The following is a 23,384-nucleotide window of genomic DNA, read 5'->3' as shown; positions in this document are numbered from 1 at the left end:
GAGTTGGGGAAACCTCATAGAGGAATTGGGTCTCCCTTGAGTGAGCCCATGGAGGACAAGTAATCCTGGATATGAGACCATTTGTTCAGTTTTATCTCAGTTGAACTTTAAAATTTATCATAATGCATGGTTTGGTCTATTAATTTAAAAAAAGAAATACACACCAGTGTTGGATTGGTCAGACTTAGTATATGCTATGGTCTTGAATTGAAAATAACTGTAAAACCAAAATTTCTAATAATATAGTTTCTTCCCAAGGTTACATAGTTTACAGACATTTACCCATCAGCCTTATAATTCTTCTGAAGGAGAGTTAGTGTTTCATGCTTGTCTCTAGATCTTTGAACTCTTTTATCTTTTTTTCACTGTTAGTTCAAGACAAACTTGTTAAACCAAAATCCGTCACAAGGACAAGGAAAATTTGTTATGAGCTTTTTAAAAAGCGTCTACAACTTGTTGGGCTCTTGATAGCATTTCGTGTCAACTTAGCAAACCAGTGAATCTAATGTACCATTTTTAAATAAGTGACTCTTTCCTCCTCCAGTTGCTGTCTCAGTGTTTATGGAAGGAGAAATGGAACTTGCCAACATGGCTTCCAAACTTTAGGCCATTTGATAGGCAATTTTACTATGGGAAAATGTGCTACGGTAGATGAAGTTTGCCTTTATAGCCAGCTTAGCTGAAAGAAATATAGTTCATATTTCGAGGCAAGGCATAGTTAATAATTTAAAATTTCAATGGCCATGAATTTTCATGCTTTATTACAATTAATTAACTAGGAGATTTTATCTGTTTAAGGATGCCCACTAGCTCACTTATTAAATATATTCCCAAATCCTTCTCAATTGACAACGGAGGGAAAGAGTTAGGGCTTTGAGGTCCAGCTACTGTTTCTCACATGGAAACCCTCCCTTCCTTGTAGCTTTGAGGATCTGGATATTAGTGTGACTTTCTTTAAAGGAACAAGCAGAATGCTTACAGTAGCCTGCTCAGTGTCACAGTAAAGATACATCCTAGAGCAGTGAACACCCATAGTCTGAAAAAGGGAGTATTGAATGTACCTGTGTTACAATTTTTTAATAATAATTCTTATCTGCTCAAAGCCTAATTTCTTCTACACGTGGCTCCATTATTTTCAGGCCTTAAACAATGTTCATTTGCATGTCTGAAGTTTTCAGATCATATCAAGAAAATTCAATCCTTCTTAGGACCTTTATAAAACTTTTTTTTCCATGTTAAAGTTATTGAGATTCACATGTAGCCAATGATCTATGTCCAAAACTTACTCCTCAAGCAGAGAATTATGAATTTGTATCATTGTTTCCACATGTACAAACTTAGCCTTGCATAAAATGTATCTGTTCTTGCATTGCAATTGAATTACTAGCACTGGCAGCACCAGAGATGATTAAATGTTAGCTTAGGTTTGGATCGCTAATAATGGCTTATAATGTCTTCATATAAATCATCATCAAAGGTAGGAGGCTAAAATGTAAAATTAAATGTAGTAGGAACTGCCAAATCTCTGAGACTAGATAATACATTTTTCAAAGCTAGAAGAACTTATCATTGTGAAGAACTATCACTTTGGTACCAGACTTCTACCTGGCAGTAGTCTATAGATGACTTTCAGAAGAAACTAACTTTGAATAATAGTTAATTCAGTTTATGGGGAGAAAAAAGAGAAAATATGAGTTTAACCAAATAGGAAAAAGGCAAACAAAATCCTGTTTTTTAGGTGTGCCTTAGAAATATACCGTGGATAATACAATTTCTTATTTCGCATGCACACATGCATTTTTATTTGCTGAATTCAACTGTGCATGCTCTAACAAAACTTAAGGGGAAAAAAAGAGATACTGATTTAAGTGGCTCTAACTCTGCTCATTATTTCACTAATTGAGTTTATGTCAATAGGCAGTGGATGCATTCAAGTCATGGGTAGTGTCAATTAGCTGAACACATGGAAAGGATTAATGATTAAGCACTTTTCAGCTATTGACTAAGGAACTGACCAGTCAAGTAGTGGTAACTTCCTTAGAAGTTCTTTTGAGAGCTGTCAAATGCTGACCAGGGACTTCCCTGGTGGCGCAGTGGTTAAGAATCCGCCTGCCAATGCAGGGGACACGGGTTCGAGCCCTGGTCCCAGAAGATCCCACATGCCACGGAGCAGCTAAGCCCATGCACCACAACTACTGAGCCTGTGCTCTAGAGCCTGTGAGCCACAACTACTGAAGCCCACATGGCCTAGAGCCTGTGCTCCGCAACAAGAGAAGCTACCGCAATGAGAAGCCCGTGCACTGCAACAAAGAGTAGCCCCCCACTCGCCACAACTAGAGAAAGCCTGTGCACAGCACTGAAGACCCAACGCAGCCAAAGATAAATATATAAAATAAATTAAAAATATATATTGACCAATAAAGAATTAGATAAAATGACAGAATCATCCACAGAAAATATAATGGTGGCGGATAAACAGAAAGCACCCGCCTATTGGAATATTTGTTAATTTGCTAAAGCATTCCAAAAAGTTAAACCTTTGAAAGATTTAATTTCTGGTTATAGATTCTTTTTGAACCTACATTTACATTACTGAGTACCTCTTACCGTTAAACATACATATTGGTGAATAGATGGGCCTCTAACTTACTCTGTTAAAATATCAGAGAACTTTACTAGCTCACTGACATTCTTCTTTGTGCCTACTAATTCAATAAACTTCCTGCTTATTATTTGCCAGGAACTGCATTACTGAAATCTGAAGACAAAGTGGCATGTATCTTGCCCTCAAGGAGCTTATGATCTAAAAAAGCAAAGCATAAAAAATATTACAGTGTAATGTGTGATGGCTAGACAGTGGGATGAATCATATAATGAGGGCATGTATAAGATGCAGTCCTGGTGTAAAGAAAGGTACATGTAAATTTTTTTTTTCCCTACTCCCTCAAAGTAAATCTGTCTCAAGGAGATGGGAGATAACCTTGAATTGGGGTGAAGATAAAGAATATACTTGGGAGATACAAGGGCAGACATTCCAGGCAGAGGGGACAGTTTGGGACAGTACAGTCAAAAACATGGCATTGTCTGGAAATCAGGAGGTGACTGAGTATGATTTGCACATAGGATGGCATGGGGGAGGATATGAAATTACACAGTATGAAAGACCTTACATGCTCTGCATAAGAGTTTCAGCTTTTTCTTCTGTCATTATTTTCCATGGTGTGTTATGTGTACCACAGGTGGCACACATGATTTTTTGGTATTTCTTACACTTATGAAATTTATTTCATTTTAATAGTTATATGTCATCAGAAAAACTAACACTTATAGCTTGTGATTTTTATGGATATTACAATGTGCCTTTCAACAAATCAATTTCCTCAAAATTAAAAGTAAAAATGATATGCATGTAAAGTAAAAACCCAGAAACTGGGAAAATCTCTTAAGTGGTAGGGAATCATTGAAGGCTTTAAACAGAACATAGACCTGATTAAATATGTATATTATATAAGAAGATAGTTAGGTGCTATTGTTTTGTTGTAGTTGTTTTTGTAGCGGTGTAGCTGACAGATGATGACAGTCTAAACCAGGGCAGAGGGGAAAATTATAATATTTGGGAGACAGCACTCACAGGGTTTGGTGATTAACAGGTGGTTAGTTCTGGAGGTTGAGGGAAAAGGGTAGATCTTAGGAACTCCTCCTAGGTTTCTGACTTGGTTAGCTGGGGGGTTCAGAGTGAAATTCGTGGAAATGAAGAACGTTGAAGGAAGAGGAGTATATTCTGTTTGAAGTGCCTGAGAGAGATGTTTAATCCTGAGTTGACTGTATCAATCTGTAGCACAAGGTTCTGGTAGGTAAGTAGTAAAATCTTAGGACTTTACACCTAGGAGAAGTGTAAAGTAAGGAGCTAGAAGCAAGAAAGGAGCACAGGGTAGGGAGTGGGGGCAGGCAGTGGAAGAGGGGTCTTCAAAGGAAATAAAGGAAGGCAAAATTCAGTAGAATGATGTCACTACAACCAAGGAAGCTGGGTAGTTGCAAGGAGAAGGGAATAGTAATCAGCTAAAATGATGCTTGAAAGGTAGTTACCCCGGGGGAAAGCAGGAAGGGACCAGGATTAGGGCAGATGAACAAAAGGGACTCTAGACTTCAGCCTTATCTTAATTTGTTTAATTTTACGAAAAGAATGTATTCATAAAAGTAATGTATTAAACATGATTTAAGTGTTCAATTGGGTTTGGCATTTAGAATACTGATTTTGAGAGCACTTTCAGTGAAATGGTAGAGAAAACTAGCTAGTTAGCAGGTAGGTCGAATTGTCAGTGAATGGTTTGGAAGTGGAGCATGTAAGATCGTCTTTTATTAAAGTTGCTTTTTTTTTGTTTATGCCGGCGAAATCAATGAACCAAGGGTCATTTGTTAAAGAGAATTCTAACTTTCCGCTGTTAACCTTTTGTGGAGTCTACCATCTGTTACATAAAAAGGGATAGAAAGTCAAAAGGATGGGTACGCCTTAACCTTTGAATAATCTGAGTATGAATTACCTCTCATTTACATTTACCTTCCCACTTGCAATCTTCTTGTGACCCATGTTCTTGGAGTAACAAACATTTAATGGGTCCCTCATGTAGGACAGGCACTATTGTATTTGATGTCTGTATATTAGTCCTTTCTCTGTATGTCCTAATGCACAGTGTCAGTGAAGAGAATATTTTCTTTGTCCTTGGGCAAATACACACTTAGTTCTTTCATCTATTAAATGGAAAGTGTTGCCCATTTTAAGATTGTGAGGCTTAAAAGATAACAAAGAAGCATCTAGACTTGAGCCTGGCACTCTACAGATGCTTCTTAAAAGTGTTGCTTTGTTGCCTCCTACTACCTTCTCTGCCTTTTCCATTAAGTGACTGTCTTTTTTTTTTTTAATTATTTATTTATGTCTTTGGTTGTGTTGGGTCTTCGTTGCTGTATGCAGGCTTTCTCTAGTTGCGTTGTTGCAGTGCGTGAGCTTCTCATTGTAGTGGCTTCTCTTGTTGCGGAGCACGGGCTCCACGGGCACGGGCTCAGTAGTTGTGGCGCACGAGCTTAGTTGCTCCGCAGTATGTGGGATCTTCCTGGACCAGGGATCAAACCCATGTCCCCTGAACTGGCACAGGGATTCTTAACCACTGTGCCACCAGGGAAGTCCCAAAGTGACTGTCTTAACCAGCTCTTATGATAGTAGAATCCTTCATGTCATAAACTACATTTTTAGGACTTCAAATACTGTGTGTGAAGCAAATATCAGTATGAGTAAATCAAAACCTATCAGTAATTTCAAAATCCTACAGTAAAAAGTAAATACATAAATAAGTGCATCATCATTGTTAGCAAAAAATGAAGTATGAATTTTGTGAACCATACAGTAATTCTATGTTATTTAACCTGGAATATGTTTTGGCAGTTTCTGTGATATCTCCTTGCTTTTTACTTATGTAGCCAAGAGGAACTTAAATTATAAATTTTTATTTATTTTCTACCATTACTGTGATCATTAGTATCACAAAAGTAGCAGCACCATGCAGAGTTAACACATAAGCTGTGGAGTGAACAAAGTTTTTGCAGTATGACCTTGGGAAAGTTACTTAACCAGTCTGAGCCTCTGTTTCCTCATTTGTAAAAATATACTCATCTCTTAGGGTTGTTGTGAGAATTAATACATATAATACATATAAAATGTTTAGTACAGTGCCTGGCACATAATATGCATTTGATAAATATTAGATGCTGGGCCTTCCCTGGTGGCGCAGTGGTTGAGAATCTGCCTGCCAATGCAGGGGACACAGATTCGAGCCCTGGTCTGGGAGGATCCCACATGCCGCGGAGCAACTAGGCCCGTGAACCACAACTACTGAGCCTGCGCGTCTGGAGCTTGTGCTCCGCAACAAGAGAGGCTGCGATAGTGAGAGACCCGCGCACCGCAATGAAGAGTGGCCCCCACTTGCCACAACTAGAGAAAGCCCTCGCACAGAAACGAAGACCCAACACAGCCCAAAAAAAAAAAAGAAAATATATTAGATGCTGCTTCTGGTTTTGTTGTTTCTATTTGCTGTGGGACTTTTGGCAATTACCTCTCTAAGCTTCAGTTTCTTTATCTGTAAAGTATCTACATCATTTGCTACTATAAGGATGAATAGACATGATGTATAAAAGGGCAAAGAGGCCCCGTAGATGTTAACTTGTGTTATGACTGCTCTGACTAGCATTAGTGATAGAAGAAGGTGGTACTGCTAACAATACTATAAAATTCTCAGTTCCATAAATTAGAATGTGAAAATTAGCAATAGTTAGTTCTCAGTAACAAAATAATTAAGAAAATTGCACATTTTTTCTTCATTAAGTCCCATACCTTTTACTTTTCAGACAGTACTACAAGAAGTGATTGAAGATGGCTCAAAATATGGATTAAAAAGTGAACTTTTTTCTGGCCTTCCCCAGAAGAAGATCGTGGTTGAGTTCAGGTGAGTGCCTACCCATCATACGTGTTGGTTAATCAACTGGCTGGGCAGGTGAGTGTTTTACTGTTTTCATCTGGGATCTCAGAGAATTACACATGGAAAAATTAAAAATTAGTTAGATTATATTATTTCCTTAAAATCACAGTGAGTTGATCATTAAACCATGAATAAAAATTTTGGACTTTAATCAAAGTACCTACTGATTATTATGTTTCTTTTTTAATTATGTATTAACAGTTTTGTGGTTTTTTTTTTTTGGAAGACCTCGTTCTTCCTTTTAGTAGACTCCTAAAGCACAGATAATGGTTACTATCATATTAAGAATTTCAGAGTAATGTGATTATCAGAGAACAAGCTTTGTTGTGTTTATAATGTATGTATATATATTTTTAGCTTTATTGAGGTATAATTGACAAATAAAATTGTAAGATAAAGTGTACAACATGATGATTTGATATGTGTATACATTGTGAGAGGATTTCCCCCTTTGGGTTAGTAAATACATCTATCACCTCACATATTTACTTTTTGTGTATGTGTGTGAGAACATTTGTTCTACTTGCTTAGCAAATTTCAATTATACAATACAGTGTTATCAACCATAGTCACTTCGTTATACATTAGGTCCTCAGAACTTATTCGTCTTATAGCTGAATGTTTGCACCCTTTTACCAACCTCTCCTTATTTCCCCCAGCCTCCAGCCCCAGACAAGCACTTCTCCAGTCTCTGTTTCTGGGAGTTTGACTTTTTAGTCTTTAGATCCCACATATAAGTGATACCATGCAGTATTTGTCTTTCTCTGTCTGGCTCATTTTACTTAGCTTAATGCCCTACAGTTTCATCCATGTTGTTGCAAATGACAGAATTTCCTTCATTTTTAAGGCTGAATAATATTCCATTATGTATACATACCACATTTTCTTTATCCATTCATCTACTGATGGACACTTAGGTTGTTTCCATACCTTGGCTATTGTGAATAATGCTGCAGTGAACATGGGAGTACAGATTTCTCTTCAAGATAATTTGTTTCCTTTGGATATATACCCAGAAGTGGGATTGCTGGATCATGGAAAAGATTGTTTTTAAATGACTGGTTTTTATACTCAAATTATCCCAAATTAGGCTCCTTTATTCTCTTTGCATGTCCCCTTAAGCCTTGCTGTACTTTTCTTTTTGGCATAAGATGTTCCAACCTTGCTCAGACCTGGAATTGTCCATGTCCCCCAAGAAGTCCTGGTTACTTTTTGTGAGGGAGGTATTTAGAAGCCAAGTTCTGGACTGTAGGAGTGCTTATTACTACTGGAACTCAATTTTTACTGATGTTACCAATTGGAATCCAACATCACAAGGTCTATTACATGTAATGCGTATTATTTAAAATTACCAGAGAAATAGCCTGATGTTTTAATGTGCCTCTAAATAGTCTTCATGATAACTTTCTTATATGCCATCAACAAAACCATCTAATCTATGACTTGCTTTTAGGTAACCAAAAAAGAAGAGGGGTCACCTTCAGGGTACAGCTGACAGGATGACAGCTCTTGAACATTGTTAGAAATATTATATTTGCCTTCCTAACAGCCAAGGAAGAGCTTCGATGAGCTGTTTTCCCACTTAGAAAGATAGAACTTGCTAGAGCCTTTGTCTTAAGTATATGTTTTTGTGGAAGATTTTTAAAAATTGACATGGCAGATATTATTTCAATAATATAATATAATGAGTTTTCTAACTCATTATTATAATTTATGATGATAACTTAGCTAAACTTAGTTATGATTAGTACCTGGGGTAATCAGAGGTGAATGGGTTTTATGGATTCCACATTTGTACTGTCTCTGCCGCTCAGTCATGTTCTTAGAAAAAGCAGACCCTCTAAGACTGGGTAAACTCATCTGTTTATGATAAGGACTGATTGTTGAGTAAGCTAACCATTTTATGGAGCAGATGTATATTATGAATAAATCTTATGCTACCGATGCGCTCCAATCAAGATATTTAAAGTTTAGTGTAAATGTTGTTGCATCAAAAGAACAGAGAGGGACTTCTGCAGTCATCCTCACCCCAGAGAGGAACTACACTAAGGCCATCCCCCAAGGAAAGTTGCCGTCATTTCAGTCATCTCTTACATAACAAGCCACTACAAAACTTGATACAGGGATTGGCAAACTTTAGCCCATGGGCAAAATCCAGCCTGCCATGTTTTTGTAAATAAAGTTTTATTGGAATACAGGCTTGCACATTCATTTACATATTGTCACAGTGGCTACTTTCATACTCTAATGGCAGTTGAGTACAGTAGAGTTGAATAATTGAGATAGAGACCAGATGGCCTAAAATATTTACTATCTGGCTCTTCAAGAAAAAGTTTGCCACACTCCTGATTAGTGTCTTAAAACAACAACCACTTTAATGTTCATGACTCTGTAGATCAGGAAATCAGGGAGGACATAGCCTAATGATTCTTTTACTTGCCTGTGGTCACTTATGCAACTCTGGTCATCTAGACATTATACTAGGGCTAGAAATCCGGGTGGCTCATTTACTTGTCTGGCATCTCACCTGAGGGCTGGCCAGGCATCTCTCTCTCTGCATTCTCCAACAGAATAGCCAAACCTCTTTACAGAGGTGCTCAGGGCTCCAAGATAGTAAAATATCTGGTTTTGTAACAGGCACATCATCACTTCTGTCACTGTCAGCTGGTCAAAGCAAGTCACAAGATCATCCCTGATTCAGAGCAAGGGAGTAGATTACATCTCTTAATGGAGAGTGGCAAAGAATTTGTAGCCACCTTTAATTCTTTTCATTCATGTCTTTACAGTGATGCCCACCTTTAATTCTTTTCATTCATGTCTTTACAGTGATGCAGGACACATACCCTTCTCTGGGGAGGTACTTCAGAACTTGTACACTCCTTGCTCTTACCTAACCAACAGCAAAGGAAAATCAGTAGCAAAGTAGAATAATACCTGTTACTACACATTCACCCTTGAAATAGTGCCATCACAAGTTTCTTGAAACGTGAACACGTGAAAAGTTGCTACCAGTGCTCACTTTTAATGCCTTCTTCTCAATGTTCACTTCCCCTTCACCATCCCTTCTCCCCAGCCAAGCTCAAAATACCAAGACCTTAGTCTTTCTTGCTCACTGATTCTTTGGCTTTTCTCCAAAGTTTGTGTTTCCCATATAATGCTCTTTTTTGTTTATGCTTATGTCTAAAAATAACATGTTCTATTTGAGTTGTAGTCTATAGGCTTTTTGAAGGGCAGTTTATTTGCTTATGGATTTGCCTCTCTCAACGTTTTTCTAAAGCAGTTAAGGAAAGCTGGAACTTAAATGAGCATCTGAATGCTGATGAAAGCAGAGTCCATTTCCCAGCAGCCATCTTTGCTCTCTGTTATTTTTCATCTGGCATTGCTGTGGGACCATAGCTGCTTTCTCCCTTAGAAGTTTTCCAGTTGCTGTGGCGCTTATCATTGTGGTTTCAAAGTAGAGACAAACAGGTAGAGGAGAGGGTAAAAACTGATAGAAAACATTGTTCTTGAATTTGTCCTGAAAATGAGAGAGGTGGGAGGAGAGAATTTCTTTAACTACATAGTTTCTCTAATAGACCAGGCAACTTTCCCCTCAAAGCAAGAGATAGAATCACTGTGTTCAAGAAACTTGCCCCTTATATTGAGATGATGATGGTGATGATAGGTCAAGGAACCTGCTCATAGTCACAGAGCTAACGCCAAATCCTGTATCCTTAACCTTTCCTGCCTCCCTGATATATTGATATGTGGTTGGTTTCCCTATATTTTGTCTGATCCAGGAGCAGTGTGATAAAGTGCCAGCGTAGATGACTGTCCCCGCTGGGCTTGGGCTCCACGTGGTAGGTAGAGTAAGAATTGAAGCTAACTACTGTTGCCTCTCTCCTCTCTACAGAGTCAGCCTTTCCTATTTTGTTCAAATCAAATCTGCAGGAGCACAGTCAGCAGTGGTAGCCTTTCCTCTTCTTTCGTCAACACAATCTTCCCCACTCCCTGCTGTTCCCCAGTGTGAAGTGTTCTCAAAAAACAAATTGAGGACCTCTGGTAATATGGAAGTCCAGGAGATCAGGGTACCAATTTTCACTTAGTAACTGATTCAGTCATCTTGGATGGGACAGTTTATTTCTCTAGTCTCTTTTCTTGTATGGAAAATAAGAGTAATATTATCTCTTTTCTTACAAGATTGAGGAAATTACATGAAAGATTTTTTTTTAATTTCCAGTAAAGTGTCCAAATTGTATTCATAGTAGTTACTTTGATTGCCAAAGGAATTGAATTTGTATTTTCCGTATCATTATATTCCCTTCCGAGCAGGAATGTAGAAAATGGCAAATTGATGATTTCAAGGGAGGTTTTGTGAAGCCCTAGATAGACTCAGTTCTTCTAATTCTAAAGAAAAAGTACAAAAGCTATGGCCAACAGGCACATGAAAAGATGCTCAGCATGGGGGGCTTCCCTGATGGCACAGCGGTTAAAAATCCGCCTGCCAATACAGGGGACATGGGTTCGAGCCCTGGTCCTGGAAGATCCCACGTGCCACAGAGCAACTAAGCCCGTGTGCCACAACTACTGAGCCTGCGCTCTAGAGCCCGCGAGCCACAACTACTGAGCCTGAGAGCCACAACTACTGAAGCCCGCGTGCCTAGAGCCCGTGCTCTGCAACAAGAGAAGCCACCGCAGTGAGAAGCCCGCACACAGCAATGAAGAGTAGCCCCCGCTCGCCACAACTAGAGAAAGCCCGTGCACAGCAACAAAGACCCAATGCAGACATAAATAAATAAATTTATTTTTTTAAAAAAAGCTCAACATGGCTAATCATTAGAGAAATGCAAATCAAAACCACAGGGAGATATCACCTCACACCTCAGAACAGGTATCATCAAAAAGACCACAAATAACAAATGTTGGCAAAAATGTGAGAAAAGGGAAACCTCGTGCACTGTTGGTGAGAATGTAAATTGATGCAGCCACTGTGGAAAACAGTATGGAGGTTCCTCAAAAAGCTAAAAATGGAGCTACCATATGATCCAGCAATATCACTCCTGGGTATACATCTGAAGAAAATGAAAACACTAATTCGAAAAGATACATGCACCCCAATGTTCATAGCAGCATTATTGAACTAGGCAAGATATGGAAGTAGGCAAGATATGGAAGCAGCCTAAGTATTATCAACAGATGACTGGATAAAGAAGACACACGTGTGTGTGCACACACACAATGGAATACTACTCAGCCATAAAAAGAATGAAATTTTGCCATTTACAGCAACATGGATGGACTTGGAGGGCATTGTGTTAAGTGAAATAAGTCAGACAGAAAAAGACAAGTACTGTATGTTATTATTTATATGTGGAACCTAAAACATAGACTAATGAATATAACAAAAAAGAAACAGACTCACAGATACAGAGCACAAACTTGTGGTTACCAGTGGGGAGAGGGAAGTGGGGAGGGGCAAGGTAGAGGTAGGGGAGTAAGACGTACAAACTATGATGGATAAAATAAGCTACAAGGATATATTGTACAGCACAGGGACTATAGCCAACATTTTATAATAACTATAAATGGAGTATAATCTTTCAAAGTTGTGATTCACTGTTGTATGCCTGGAACTTCTATAATGTAAATCAACTATACTCAGTTTTTTAAAACAATGCAAAAGCTATGAGAAAGCTTTTTTATTATTATTAGACAGATAATATAAATACCTAGTTTTTAAAAATTTAAAGATTACAGACAGGTATTCAGTAAGAAGGATGTGTACTCCCTAACCTAGTTTCCCAGTTCTCTCCATACGGGCATTCACCAATACCAGTTTCTTGCTTACCCACCTAGAGATATTCTTTGCATTTGTAAACAGATCACACACATTATATGCTGTTCTTTACCTTGCTTTTTTCTTTAAACAATGTAGCTTACATTCCTCTAATATCAGTACATCCAGGGCTGGCTTATTTTTATTGTTTCGTAGTATTCTGTTGTCTGGAGATTTTTTTAATCAGCTTTATTGAGGTATAATTACATACAGTACAATACAGTTCACCATATTTCAACATGTAATTTGATGAGTTTTGTCAAAGATGTCCAGGTCTCATCACCACCACTGCGATTAGGATATCTAACAGTTTCTCTGTCTTTTTTTTTTTTTAACCTTCATCTGTATTACTCTCTTTTATTCTGCTTACTTTGGATTTGGTTTGAGCCTCCCTTTCTAGTTTCTTATAGGAGCGCCTTAGGTCATTGATTTGAAACCTTTCTTCTTTTCTAATATAAACATTTCATGGTATAGATTGTTCTGCTTTAGCTACATCTCCCGAATTTGCTAGTAAGGCAGTTCTAAGAGTCACCCTGTTGGCTGACGTTCTCATAGGGATCACAGTCCTTCACTGTCCTGTTGTTTAGTTTCATAAAACCAGTGTTTTATATATCTTTCTTGTTTGCTGGTTGTTTTAACCCTATTGAAGAACATTTGCTTTCTTTCTAAATAATGATTAAATGAGTATCCTTATAGTTTCATGACTTCACAATTGTGCACAGGTATCTGTAGGATCAAGTTTTTAAATGGTAATACCCTTAAAAGGGGAAATATTGATAACAAGGCTTTGGAGACAGACCAAGATTAAGCTCTGTTTTTACCACTTTTCTTTTTTAATATAAATTTATTTATTTTTATTTCTGGTGCATTGGGTCTTCTTTGCTGCACGCGGGCTTTCTCTAGTTGCAGTGAGTGGGAGCTACTCTTGGTTGGGGTGCACAGGCTTCTCATTGCGGTGGCTTCTCTTGTTGCAGAGCACAGGCTCTAGGCACCTCGGCTTCAGTAGTTGTGGCGTGCAGCCTCTAGAGCTCAGGTTCAGTAGCTGTAGCGCACGGGCTTAGTTGCTCCATGGCATGTGGGGTCTTCCTGGACCAGGGATCTAACCTGTGTCCCCTGAATTGGCAGGCGGTTTCTTAACCACTGTGCCACCAGGGAAGTCCCTTTACCAATTTTAACCAGCTGTGTTCTAGTTAATATATCTTTTTTTAATATTGAAAAACTTACGAAATTTTCAAACATACACAAAATAGAGGAAAGGTATGTTAAGTCCCATAGGCTCATCACCCAGGTTCAAGAGTCCTCAAGATATTGCCAAATTGGCTTCATTATCTTTTTTCCTTTTTGTATCTCAAGTCCCTCATCACAAATATGAGAGTACCTTACATCACAGCTCTTCTGAGCATTAACTGAATTAATGCATGTAAAGTATGTCAAACTGTGCCTGTCAGATAGTGAGCGTGCTCTAGAAGCATTTGCTATTGTTAAATTATTGATTACAACCTCTCAACCACCAAGAGTAATAAATGTGTTGCTTGAGAATTTGGAGTGGCAAATCCTATTTCTGGTTATCCTGGGAAGCTTTATATATAAATAGTTCTATATTTTTGTTTTAATTTCTGATACAATAAATATTGATAGATATTACTCGTATAAACAAAATTTCTTTGGGGTCCTCAGTAATTTTTAAGAAGTTAAAGAACTGAGAAGTAGTGCACTAAACTTAATTTCTAATAATGTACATTGTTTGTATCACAACATATCTCTGAATTTCCTCATCTTTTTATCAGTCCTCAAATGTACCTGCTTCCTAAGTGTGCCACTTCTGTGTATGTTATGTGACTACCTCATGAGTCAGAGGATCACTTTCACTAAGGATGGTTCTTTCTGACATCTAATTTATCTTTGCTCTAAATGTCTAATCTTTAGCTATCTTTGCCCTAAATTACCAAAGGCTTTAGTCCACAATTGTATTAAACTATGGAGCTATGACCTAGTTCATTTTAGAACTCTTGTTCTTAGAACAGAAAAGTAAACTTTTGCAATTATCTTGCAGTTCACCTAATGTTGCCAAAAAATTCCATGTTGGACATTTGCGTTCTACCATCATAGGTAAGTGTCATTCGTTTCACAGAAAATACTGAGCATGCCTTTCGGGGCTGTATTTGGTGATACAGTCTAATGGTTTAAGGCTTAAGTAACAAAAGGACAAAAAACAAAGAAGTTGAAATTTATATGAGCTTAATGCTAATTAAATATCACCAAAAAAATGGAAAAAATTGGTTTAGAAATAGCAAAAAATTTGTTTCAAAACCAAAAGATTAACTCAGAAACCAGGTTTAACTGGTATGTATGTTTTGATTTTAACTTGTTAAAAATATGTATGCATATGAAGAAGAACTGAAAGATGCTGAAATGAAAACAGTTATATGGGATTGATAGTCATCCTCCCAATTTTTTTGTTCATATTTGTTATATAAAAGAAACTCAGTCTCCGTCATGTGAGTACTAACTGGAGTTTTCAAGACTGAAAATTGAAACAAGACTATCCTAATAAAGAGAAATTACTATAGTGTTGTACTTCTTGGCTGTAATGCTTCAGTGTATAATAGGCTTATGGTTTCCATTTACTTAAAGCATGACATTGTGTAGCAGCCCAATCTTAAAGCTGCAGTTAGAATTGTATAATATGAGAATTGGAAGGTATTTTGGAGTTTATCTCATGTAATCTGTCTTCCAGTATAGAAATCTGTCTTTTGCATGCTTACAAGAAAGTCATTTATTCCGTACTGGAATACTTTAAAGACTTGGAGAAATCAGTATTTGTGGCATAGATTGTTACGGCACTAGTCAGCTCTCATTGTTAAAAAGTTCTTAAGCAGCATTTTAAGAGAGGAAATGACAGGACTTGATGAAAAAGAATATAAGAAATACAATGTATAAGAAAAGCTGTTGTCTTACATGAGTAAGTCAAAAGCATAGGGTTGAACATGATAGTTGTTTGACAGTTGTTAAGGGAAATATTTGAACCAGGAAGAGATAATTATTGAAACTTACCATGTTAAGTGTTTTCATGTATTATCTCAACTAGTTTCACAATAGCCCGGTTTATTAAGTACTGCTGATTATAGATGAGGAAACTCAGATACCAAAAGTAACTTTCCCGAAATCACACAGCTAGTAAGTATTGCAGCCAGGATTTGAAATTAGGCAGTCTAATTCCAAAAGCCTAGGTTCAGACATTTAGTTGGACTTATAAGATACTAAGGTGCTAAGAAAAATAGGAATATAGTCTGAGTACCAGCTGCAAAAGGTGAATCCTGTTGCTGAGACCATATACCTTGGGAAAATCTAGAAGTAGGGAAACTGGAGAAGTAGCTGTAGTACTTTGTCAGCTGTGCATATTGGCGAGGGGTTATTTGCAGAAAACTAGATCCACTCTAGTAAAAGCAGGAAGGAATTTACTATGGGATATCGAATAGTTTGCAAAGTTGTTGGGAGTGCTGAAGAAGCTTTGGATTAAGCTGACATAGATGACTCACAAAACTATACCATAGAACTTGATCATCAAGGGAGATTCTGCCTTTTCTGCGATCACTGCCACTGCCACAGTCAGGAAACTGCCACTACTCCTGCCATGCCTTCTAGAATTCAAACTAGCAAAAGAGGCCACCCATACCCTATCTTTTACTTCCCTTGGAGGTTAGATGACAGGACACTAGGACCTCTAGTAGTGATGCCACTAAAAAACAAAGTCTCCGCTACTGTGCTTGTCAGAAAAAATAAAGGTAGCTCCCTTTCCACCTCATTTCTGCCTTCTAGATCACGTACAAAGTGTATCAAATTGCCCAGACCTAAATGACTTCTGGAACCCTAACTGCCAGAGATTCTGGGGAGTGTTATTTTTAGCTTTCCAGCCTCTGCAGTATGTGAGGGCACACAGAAGGAGAGTGGAATAGAGGTCAAATGTCAAACCAGCATCAGCAGTACAGGAAGGTGGAGGCCTTGGACTGCTATGTGCTGTTAGTTAGGGAGCAACATGAGAGGATGGACTTCATGATGGAAAGAAGGTGGAATGGGCTACTTAGAAAAAGAAAAATCGGTATGGCTAGGTTCTTTAGGACATAGCCAAATTATATATTTCTTTTTTAACTACTGAGATTCTGTTATTTTCTGTCCTTGGAATTGACTTGGAATCGCAATTACTTGAACATGTGTTCCTAACCCCCATTAATGTTGTTGAAAATTGTGAGGTTCTTTAGAATAACTACCTCCTCCAAAATAATTCCTTACTCCCTTTCCATAACGTAGATGAAAACACAATAATGAATGTTTTAGTAAAAAGAAATTGTTAGTAAATTTTGCCAAAAGAATTTTCTGTGTTATGCTTTGATATTAGAGAAGCACATGGTTCTTATACCAAAATGGATAATGAGAAACTGTGTATTTTATTGATTTACTAGGAAATTTTATAGCAAATCTCAAAGAAGCTTTAGGACATCAAGTAACAAGAATAAATTATCTTGGGGATTGGGGCATGCAGTTTGGTAAGTAAATCTGAGGCTTTATTTTTCATATCGTTAAGTTTAATTTCTTTTAATATCTCATTACTTAATCACCTGGACAGAATACAGGCAGAATTCCATTGGATGAAGTAGTGCCTCCTACCTGCTTTTTTCCCCTAATGGCTCTTTTGCATAAATCTTATATATTACTTATTAGAGTAATTCTCACCATACAAGTAAGTTTTCAGGAAGGAAGCTTCATACAATCAGAACGAGACCTGATAAATACAGACTTTTTTGGTTTTATTAAAGAAAAGTAGCTTACATTGGTTAGTTAAATGTAGAAGTATGTATTAGAGAAAAAGTAAGCCTAGGTATACACCCTTCTCAACCACAGCCCTGCCATTTTTAAAACTAGTGAAGTCCAGCCTCCCTGGTCCATCCTATATGAAATGTTGTACCCTGGGCCGGTGGTGTAAAGGAAGAACAAACTGGGATACTTTGGCTTCCCCTTAAATTGTACAAGTGGCAGAGGGGGGCGGTGAGGGTGAGGGTCAAAAAGAAAAGAGAGAAAGAGAAGAGTGAGACCCAAACAGTTCAGTGCCACAGATTATCTCTGATGTCATGAGTTTACTCAGAACCATTCGTAGCTCATATACTGCAGTAATCAGGGTGTGGAAGGACGGGATAAATGAAGTTGCTATGGTAGTGAAGGACTGGTAGCATGTGAAATGTGAACTTTTTATTAAAATCTCTGGCAGCTACCAGGTGCCTTTTAAGATTCAGCCCTAGTGTCACCTCTGAAAAGCATTCTGACAGCCAGACACACCCTTGCCCACTTTCTCACATCACCAAGTTCCTAGTACCCAGCTCTGCTCAAATAGGCTTCTCTCTTACTGAATTCTTTTGTGTGCTTCTCTCCTCTGCTAGGTGAAATGTTCCATGAAAGCATGGGCTGTGTCTTACTTATTTTTGTATCCGTAGTGCTTGGCACTTAAGAGGCACTCAGAATGATGAATGAATCTGTCTTGGGAAGTATTTCACAATACTACTCCAAAAGAAAGGCTGCGTAACATTTTAAAGCTTCTATAAAGTGCAGTGTGCACTGCCAGTTCTGGAGTTCACTGATACTATTATGTTCCATATCTAGTGAAATGAAATCAGTTTCCGGAAGACAGATTTATCGTGACCTTCTCTTATGAATATTATCCTTTCAGTTAGAATCCTTTTTAGACCCTAAAAAGGGTACAACTTGAACCTAACAGTGCCCTTACTATTCACTGTGGAGGAACAGAAAACATGCCCTGCATTTTATAAACCCACCTGCAGTTCACAGTGGTTTGGGCTCTAGGCTAAACAGTCAGATTTAATAGATGGCATCCTCTTTATATCAGTTTGGCCTATTCAGGCATTTCACAGCCATTAGCAAATATGTGATTATAATATTCATTACATTTTAGCTGCAGGATTTTATTGTAGTGGTTTTTTCCTAAAGGACTACTATGGTTAATGATCTGTCAACATTTCCATTATAACCATCATTGTTGAAGAGTTTTAATTTTGGCTGTTCAGCTATCCCCTATTAAAAGTTGGCAGACAGTTCCTAAGTACAGAATTAGTTTCTGAAAATGTATTAGGTTGAATGTTAAATGGAATTGGCCTTTACTTTTCCTATTTCTGTTTTTTAGAACACTCTTTCCACACCCTACTCCCAAGACCCTGAATCATAATCACATTTGCTTTTGCTTGAAAGTGAATAGTGCTGGTATATGTTTTAGTCATCCTTCTAGCTCCTGTCTAAGCCCCAAAGATTGTCTACCCCGTGTTTAGTAACATCCCACTTTCTGCTGAGCCTACATAGAAAAATGTACGTCAACAAGGCCCAGTAGTGGCAATTGCTCCTTTAGATCTGAAGCTAGGTAACTGATACAGTTGTAGAAACAGATTAGTTTTTAAAGTAATTGCACTACCTGTAAATTACTCTTGGCCCAGGCTGCATCTGTCCTTTCATCCAAAATTGTGGTCATCTTTTAGCAAAATATATTAAGAGTATAAATATTCACAGTCCATACTAAGAATTTTCATTGTAGCTTACAAACCTCAATTATTATTTTTTTTAAAAGGTTGAAATTAATACCTTCCCTGAACTCTGAACTTATCATCAAAGACTAAAAGAAAAAAAAATTGGCAAATAAAAGACAATCAAAGCAGATTGGCCAGATCAAAGCATTATGTCTCTTGGTCACCTTGAATGGGAGAAGTAATCAGGGCTGTTTCAAGTTTTATCTTCAGTTATTTAAGAACTAATATTGTAACACTAAGCTAATCCTACCTTGTTTTATTTTCACACCTACAAGTTTAAAAAGTAAGATTTGAAAACACTTCCCATCAGTTTCTTTTCACAGATTTTGAGTGTCTAGTGCCTGGTATCACGATGTCCTTCCACAGAGTAGCTGCTCAATAAATGCTTGTTTTATTAGTGTCTTGTAGGGAGGTGCTGGGCACCGTTAGCATAAAGATAATTTAGTCCCAGGCTCTGCCTTGGATGAGCTCATAGTCTTTTGGTTTCTGTGGAACTAATTTCAGTGAGCTCTTCAATATATTGAATTTATGATTCAATATATTGAATTTGACTTGTGTCAGTTTATGAGGTAGCAGAACGTGATAGTGTGTGTTTTGCAATATTTTCAGGATGCATAATTATGAGAGGTTAATCTTTTTATAGAACTGTACCTGTTCCCTGCCATGACTGTTCTCTACTGTTCGATTGTATAATCTTTTCATTTACGGATTACTGTGCTAGGTCTTTTGGGAACTGGCTTCCAGCTGTTTGGCTATGAAGAAAAACTCCAGTCCAATCCTTTACAGCATCTCTTTGAAGTAAGTTGGCAAGAAACAATGTTCGAAAATGCTTCAGCTTCTTTTTTCAGAGTACAGTGCAGTTTCATAACATATTTTTAATCCCAGAGGTTTAAAAAAAAGAAACCAAAAAACTGTTCCTTAAAACAAGGACCCAAAACAATTGAAAATGTTGCTTATATTTTACTAGGGAGTTCCTTTCATTTTCAAATCCAGGTGTTTCTTTTATTAGTATTTTAGTTGATTTGGGACAGTATTTCTCCAGGTATAGAAACTTCTTAGCATAAACACACAGAATAACATATTCAGCATAGAACTCTTTCAGTTTTTATTAGTTATGTACTGTAGTTTTCTTCATGGTAATAAGTATAATTCATTTAACCTTGAGAAGACATGAGTGTGTACTTTTTTGCTCTTGTTCTGATGTGGGGGAAGGCACACGTGTTTCTCTGAATTTGTGTGCACTTTTTTCATTTTTCTTTAAGCTCCTTTTCCTGCCTTTTGCCCAATGTGAACTTCTTTCTGTTGTATCTCATTTAGTCCGTTGGATACTCTGCTTTTCTGTCCTCAGTCCTTCCTGGAGTTCATTAATAAAGCCTTTCCTGTCCAATTAATCTCAAGGGATGTGTTTCCTTTTCATTGTCCCAGTTGTTATCTCTGCTGCTTCTAGGCCTGACGAGAAGGAACACAGATACTATGTCAGCCACGCTGGTGACATACGGGGGATCAGACTAAGAATGTGTATGAGGAAAAGCACTTGCCAAACAGTGTTTTACTTCTCTAGCCAGAGCCACAGAGAGCACTTCATTGTTTTCCTTTTTGTTAAATTGTTTTTCTCCTGCAGCTGGCTTTGTATCAATAGCTAAATTAACAAAACACGTTCTGATTCTTAAAGACCTTTAAAGGTGTGTGATTTCCTCCTGAGTCTTTGCCTTCACTCTCACTGTAAATGCCTACATTTTGATTTATACTATTAACCAAAAGATTTTTTTTTCTCTTTCCCATTAAGAGTTTTATTGATAGTCAAGAGTTTAAAAATTAATAATTCTTTACGGTCGTCTATAAAGCCTGCCACCTTAGTGCCTGGAATTTTTACTGTATTATTTTTTAAAACTTTGAATAATCGTGAGTATTTTTTACCACGAGGTTAGTGAACCTTTCGTCAGATCCAGGCCCCAGAGACAACCCATGGTGCAGGAAATACAAATACCCACTTGGAGACCTTCTGCCATTGAGAGAACATTTTTAAGAATTTAGAGTACAGTTTGACATATGAGAGTTACCACTCTCATCTTTCACCCACCCAACCTCAGAAGTTTTTAATTTAATCCTGTAAATAGTAAATCTTTGTTGCCCATAATGTTTTAAATATTTTAGTAAAATTTGTTCTTAAACTCCATAGAAACCTAAACGTATGTTTCTTTCTATGCAGTTTAATACAGTGTCCTGCCTCTTGAGACTCATAAGTGGGAGATCACACGTCTCTGTTAGAGGTTGTTAATTGATGGACACACAAAAGGAAGGAACAAGGGCAGGGGGTACTTTTATGAATAACTAGAAACTCAAGGCACAGTGGTGTTGCTTTCATTCAGTGTTTTTTTGCCTAGTAGCTTCTTAGTTGAGCAGTATTTATAGACAAAAGAGGGCAAGTCAAATACACCCACCTTGCTGTTTGTAATAGAAGGTAGAAATCCATTTAGAGTACTTCTCTGCTCTCTTCCTCCTTCCGTTGCAGGATGGAGAAAATGCAGAGCCTAAAGTGGCAGCCTCTAGGTTATTTTTTTATTTTTTATTTTTTTGCGGTACACGGGCCTCTCACTGTTGTGGCCTCTCCCATTGCGGAGCAGAGGCTCCGGACGTGCAGGCTCAGTGGCCATGGCTCACGGGCCCAGCCGCTCCGCGGCACGTGGGATCCTCCCGGACCAGGGCACAAACCCGCGTCCCCTGCATCGGCAGGCGGACTCTCAACCACTGTGCCACCAGGGAAGCCCCAGCCTCTAGGTTATTTTATCTTCGTGCTAATTTTTGCAGACCCAGGTGCATTTTAAAATTACAGCTGTCACTGTAGATTACTTTCAACAACGTTTAGTATAAATGAGGAATTTTTTCCCTTTTTTTTTTTTTGGAGCATTAAGCAAATATTAATAAATGATTTTACCCTGTTCCTAAACAGAAAACCTGAACCTTGGTCGAACCCATTTTTTCCTTCTCAAGTTATACTTGGAGCTCTTTGAGAGGGAAGGACCTGTCTTCCTGATCTTTTATCTGCAACCTCACACACCGTGCCTTGCAGTAAATGCTTGAATGAATTTGCCCCTTCCATTTAAGTTGTGGCATAAAGAAACCTATTGTATGGCTCCAAGGAAGGGCTAACTATCATAGGACACCCTATTTATCATTGGTCAAAAATCTAACTTATTTTATTATGCAGTTTACTGATGAAGAACCCAAGGGCCAGACCCAAGGTTCCAACACAGGCAGTTTGGCTCCAGAGTGTTCTGTGCACTGCACTGCACCGCCCCCCACTGGCATTATGGAATGCCTTTCTGAGCCATTCATTTCCACTGGTTGTAATTACTTACAAAGCATTTTCCTTTCTTTCATCCTTGAAGTGGTGTACCAAGGGCACAATTAGTAGTTTAGTTTTGGCAGTTTCAACCTTCTGGTGTATTTGTTTTGAATTTGGCTTCGGCCATCCAGGAGCAGATTTCGTGGCCTACATCCCTCTAAATTGCACCATGATCAGTATCCCCCCAGTTCTGGTTTCTTGGCCAGGTTAGAAATGATATTATATGGTAGTTTTAGTATTTCTTTTCTTTTTTTTTTTTTTTTTAAAACATCTTTATTGGAGTATAATTGCTTTACATTGCTGTGTTAGTTTCTGCTGTATAACAAAGTGAATCAGCTATACATATACATATATCCCCATATCCCCTCCCTCTTGCATCTCCCTCCCACCCTCCCTATCCCACCCCTCTAGGTGGTCACAAAGCACCAAGCTGATCTCCCTGTGCTATGCGGCTGCTTCCAACTAGCTATCTATTTTACATTTGGTAGTGTATATATGTCAGTGCCATTCTCTCACTTCGTCCCAGCTTACCCTTCCCCCTCCCCGTGTCCTCAAGTCCCTTCTCTACTTCTGTGTCTTTATTCCTGTCCTACCCCTAGGTTCTTCAGAACCCTGTTGTTGTTTTTTTTTTTTTTTTAATTATATTTATAATTGACCTACAACGTTATGTAAGCAACTTTTACACGACACAGTGATTTGATATTTCTATACATTTCAAAATGATCACCATGGTAAGTCTAGTTACAATCTGTCATCATACAAAAATGTTATAGTTATTGACTATATTCCCCACACTGTATATTTCATACTCTTGACGCACTTATTTTGCAACTAGAAGTTTGTACCTCTTAATCTCCCTTACCTATTTCTTTACTTCTCCCACACCCAACGCCTGTGGCAACCATCTGGTTTTTTTTTCTCTGTATCTATAATCCTGCTTTTTGTTTTATTAAGCTTGTTCATTTATTTTGTCTTTTGGATTCCACATATAAGTGAAATCATACAGTATTTGTCTTTGTCTGACTTATTTCACTTGGAATAATACCTTCTAGATCCATCCATGTTGTTGTAAATGGCAAGATTTACATTGTGTGTATATATATATATGTGTG

General features: G+C 37.9%; 1 protein-coding gene across 3 annotated transcripts in view; it reads left to right on the top strand.

The window, feature by feature from the left end:
- RARS2 (arginyl-tRNA synthetase 2, mitochondrial) overlaps positions 1–23,384 on the top strand; it is a 118,043-nt gene that overhangs the window by 37,292 nt on the left and 57,367 nt on the right. For all 3 annotated transcript variants that reach the window (XM_060283882.1, XM_060283884.1, XM_030859465.2), the window contains exons 5-8: positions 6,397–6,494; positions 14,396–14,451; positions 16,803–16,886; positions 19,648–19,724. In XM_060283882.1, coding sequence (XP_060139865.1) covers positions 6,397–6,494; positions 14,396–14,451; positions 16,803–16,886; positions 19,648–19,724 — 315 coding nt within the window. The remainder of the gene's footprint in view (positions 1–6,396; positions 6,495–14,395; positions 14,452–16,802; positions 16,887–19,647; positions 19,725–23,384) is intronic.

The sequence above is a fragment of the Globicephala melas genome, chromosome 14 (genome assembly GCF_963455315.2).
Source record: "Globicephala melas chromosome 14, mGloMel1.2, whole genome shotgun sequence".
NCBI lineage: Eukaryota > Metazoa > Chordata > Mammalia > Artiodactyla > Delphinidae > Globicephala > Globicephala melas.
Note: the sequence above shows the minus strand (reverse complement) of the source record. Positions and strands in the feature narration are given on the sequence as shown.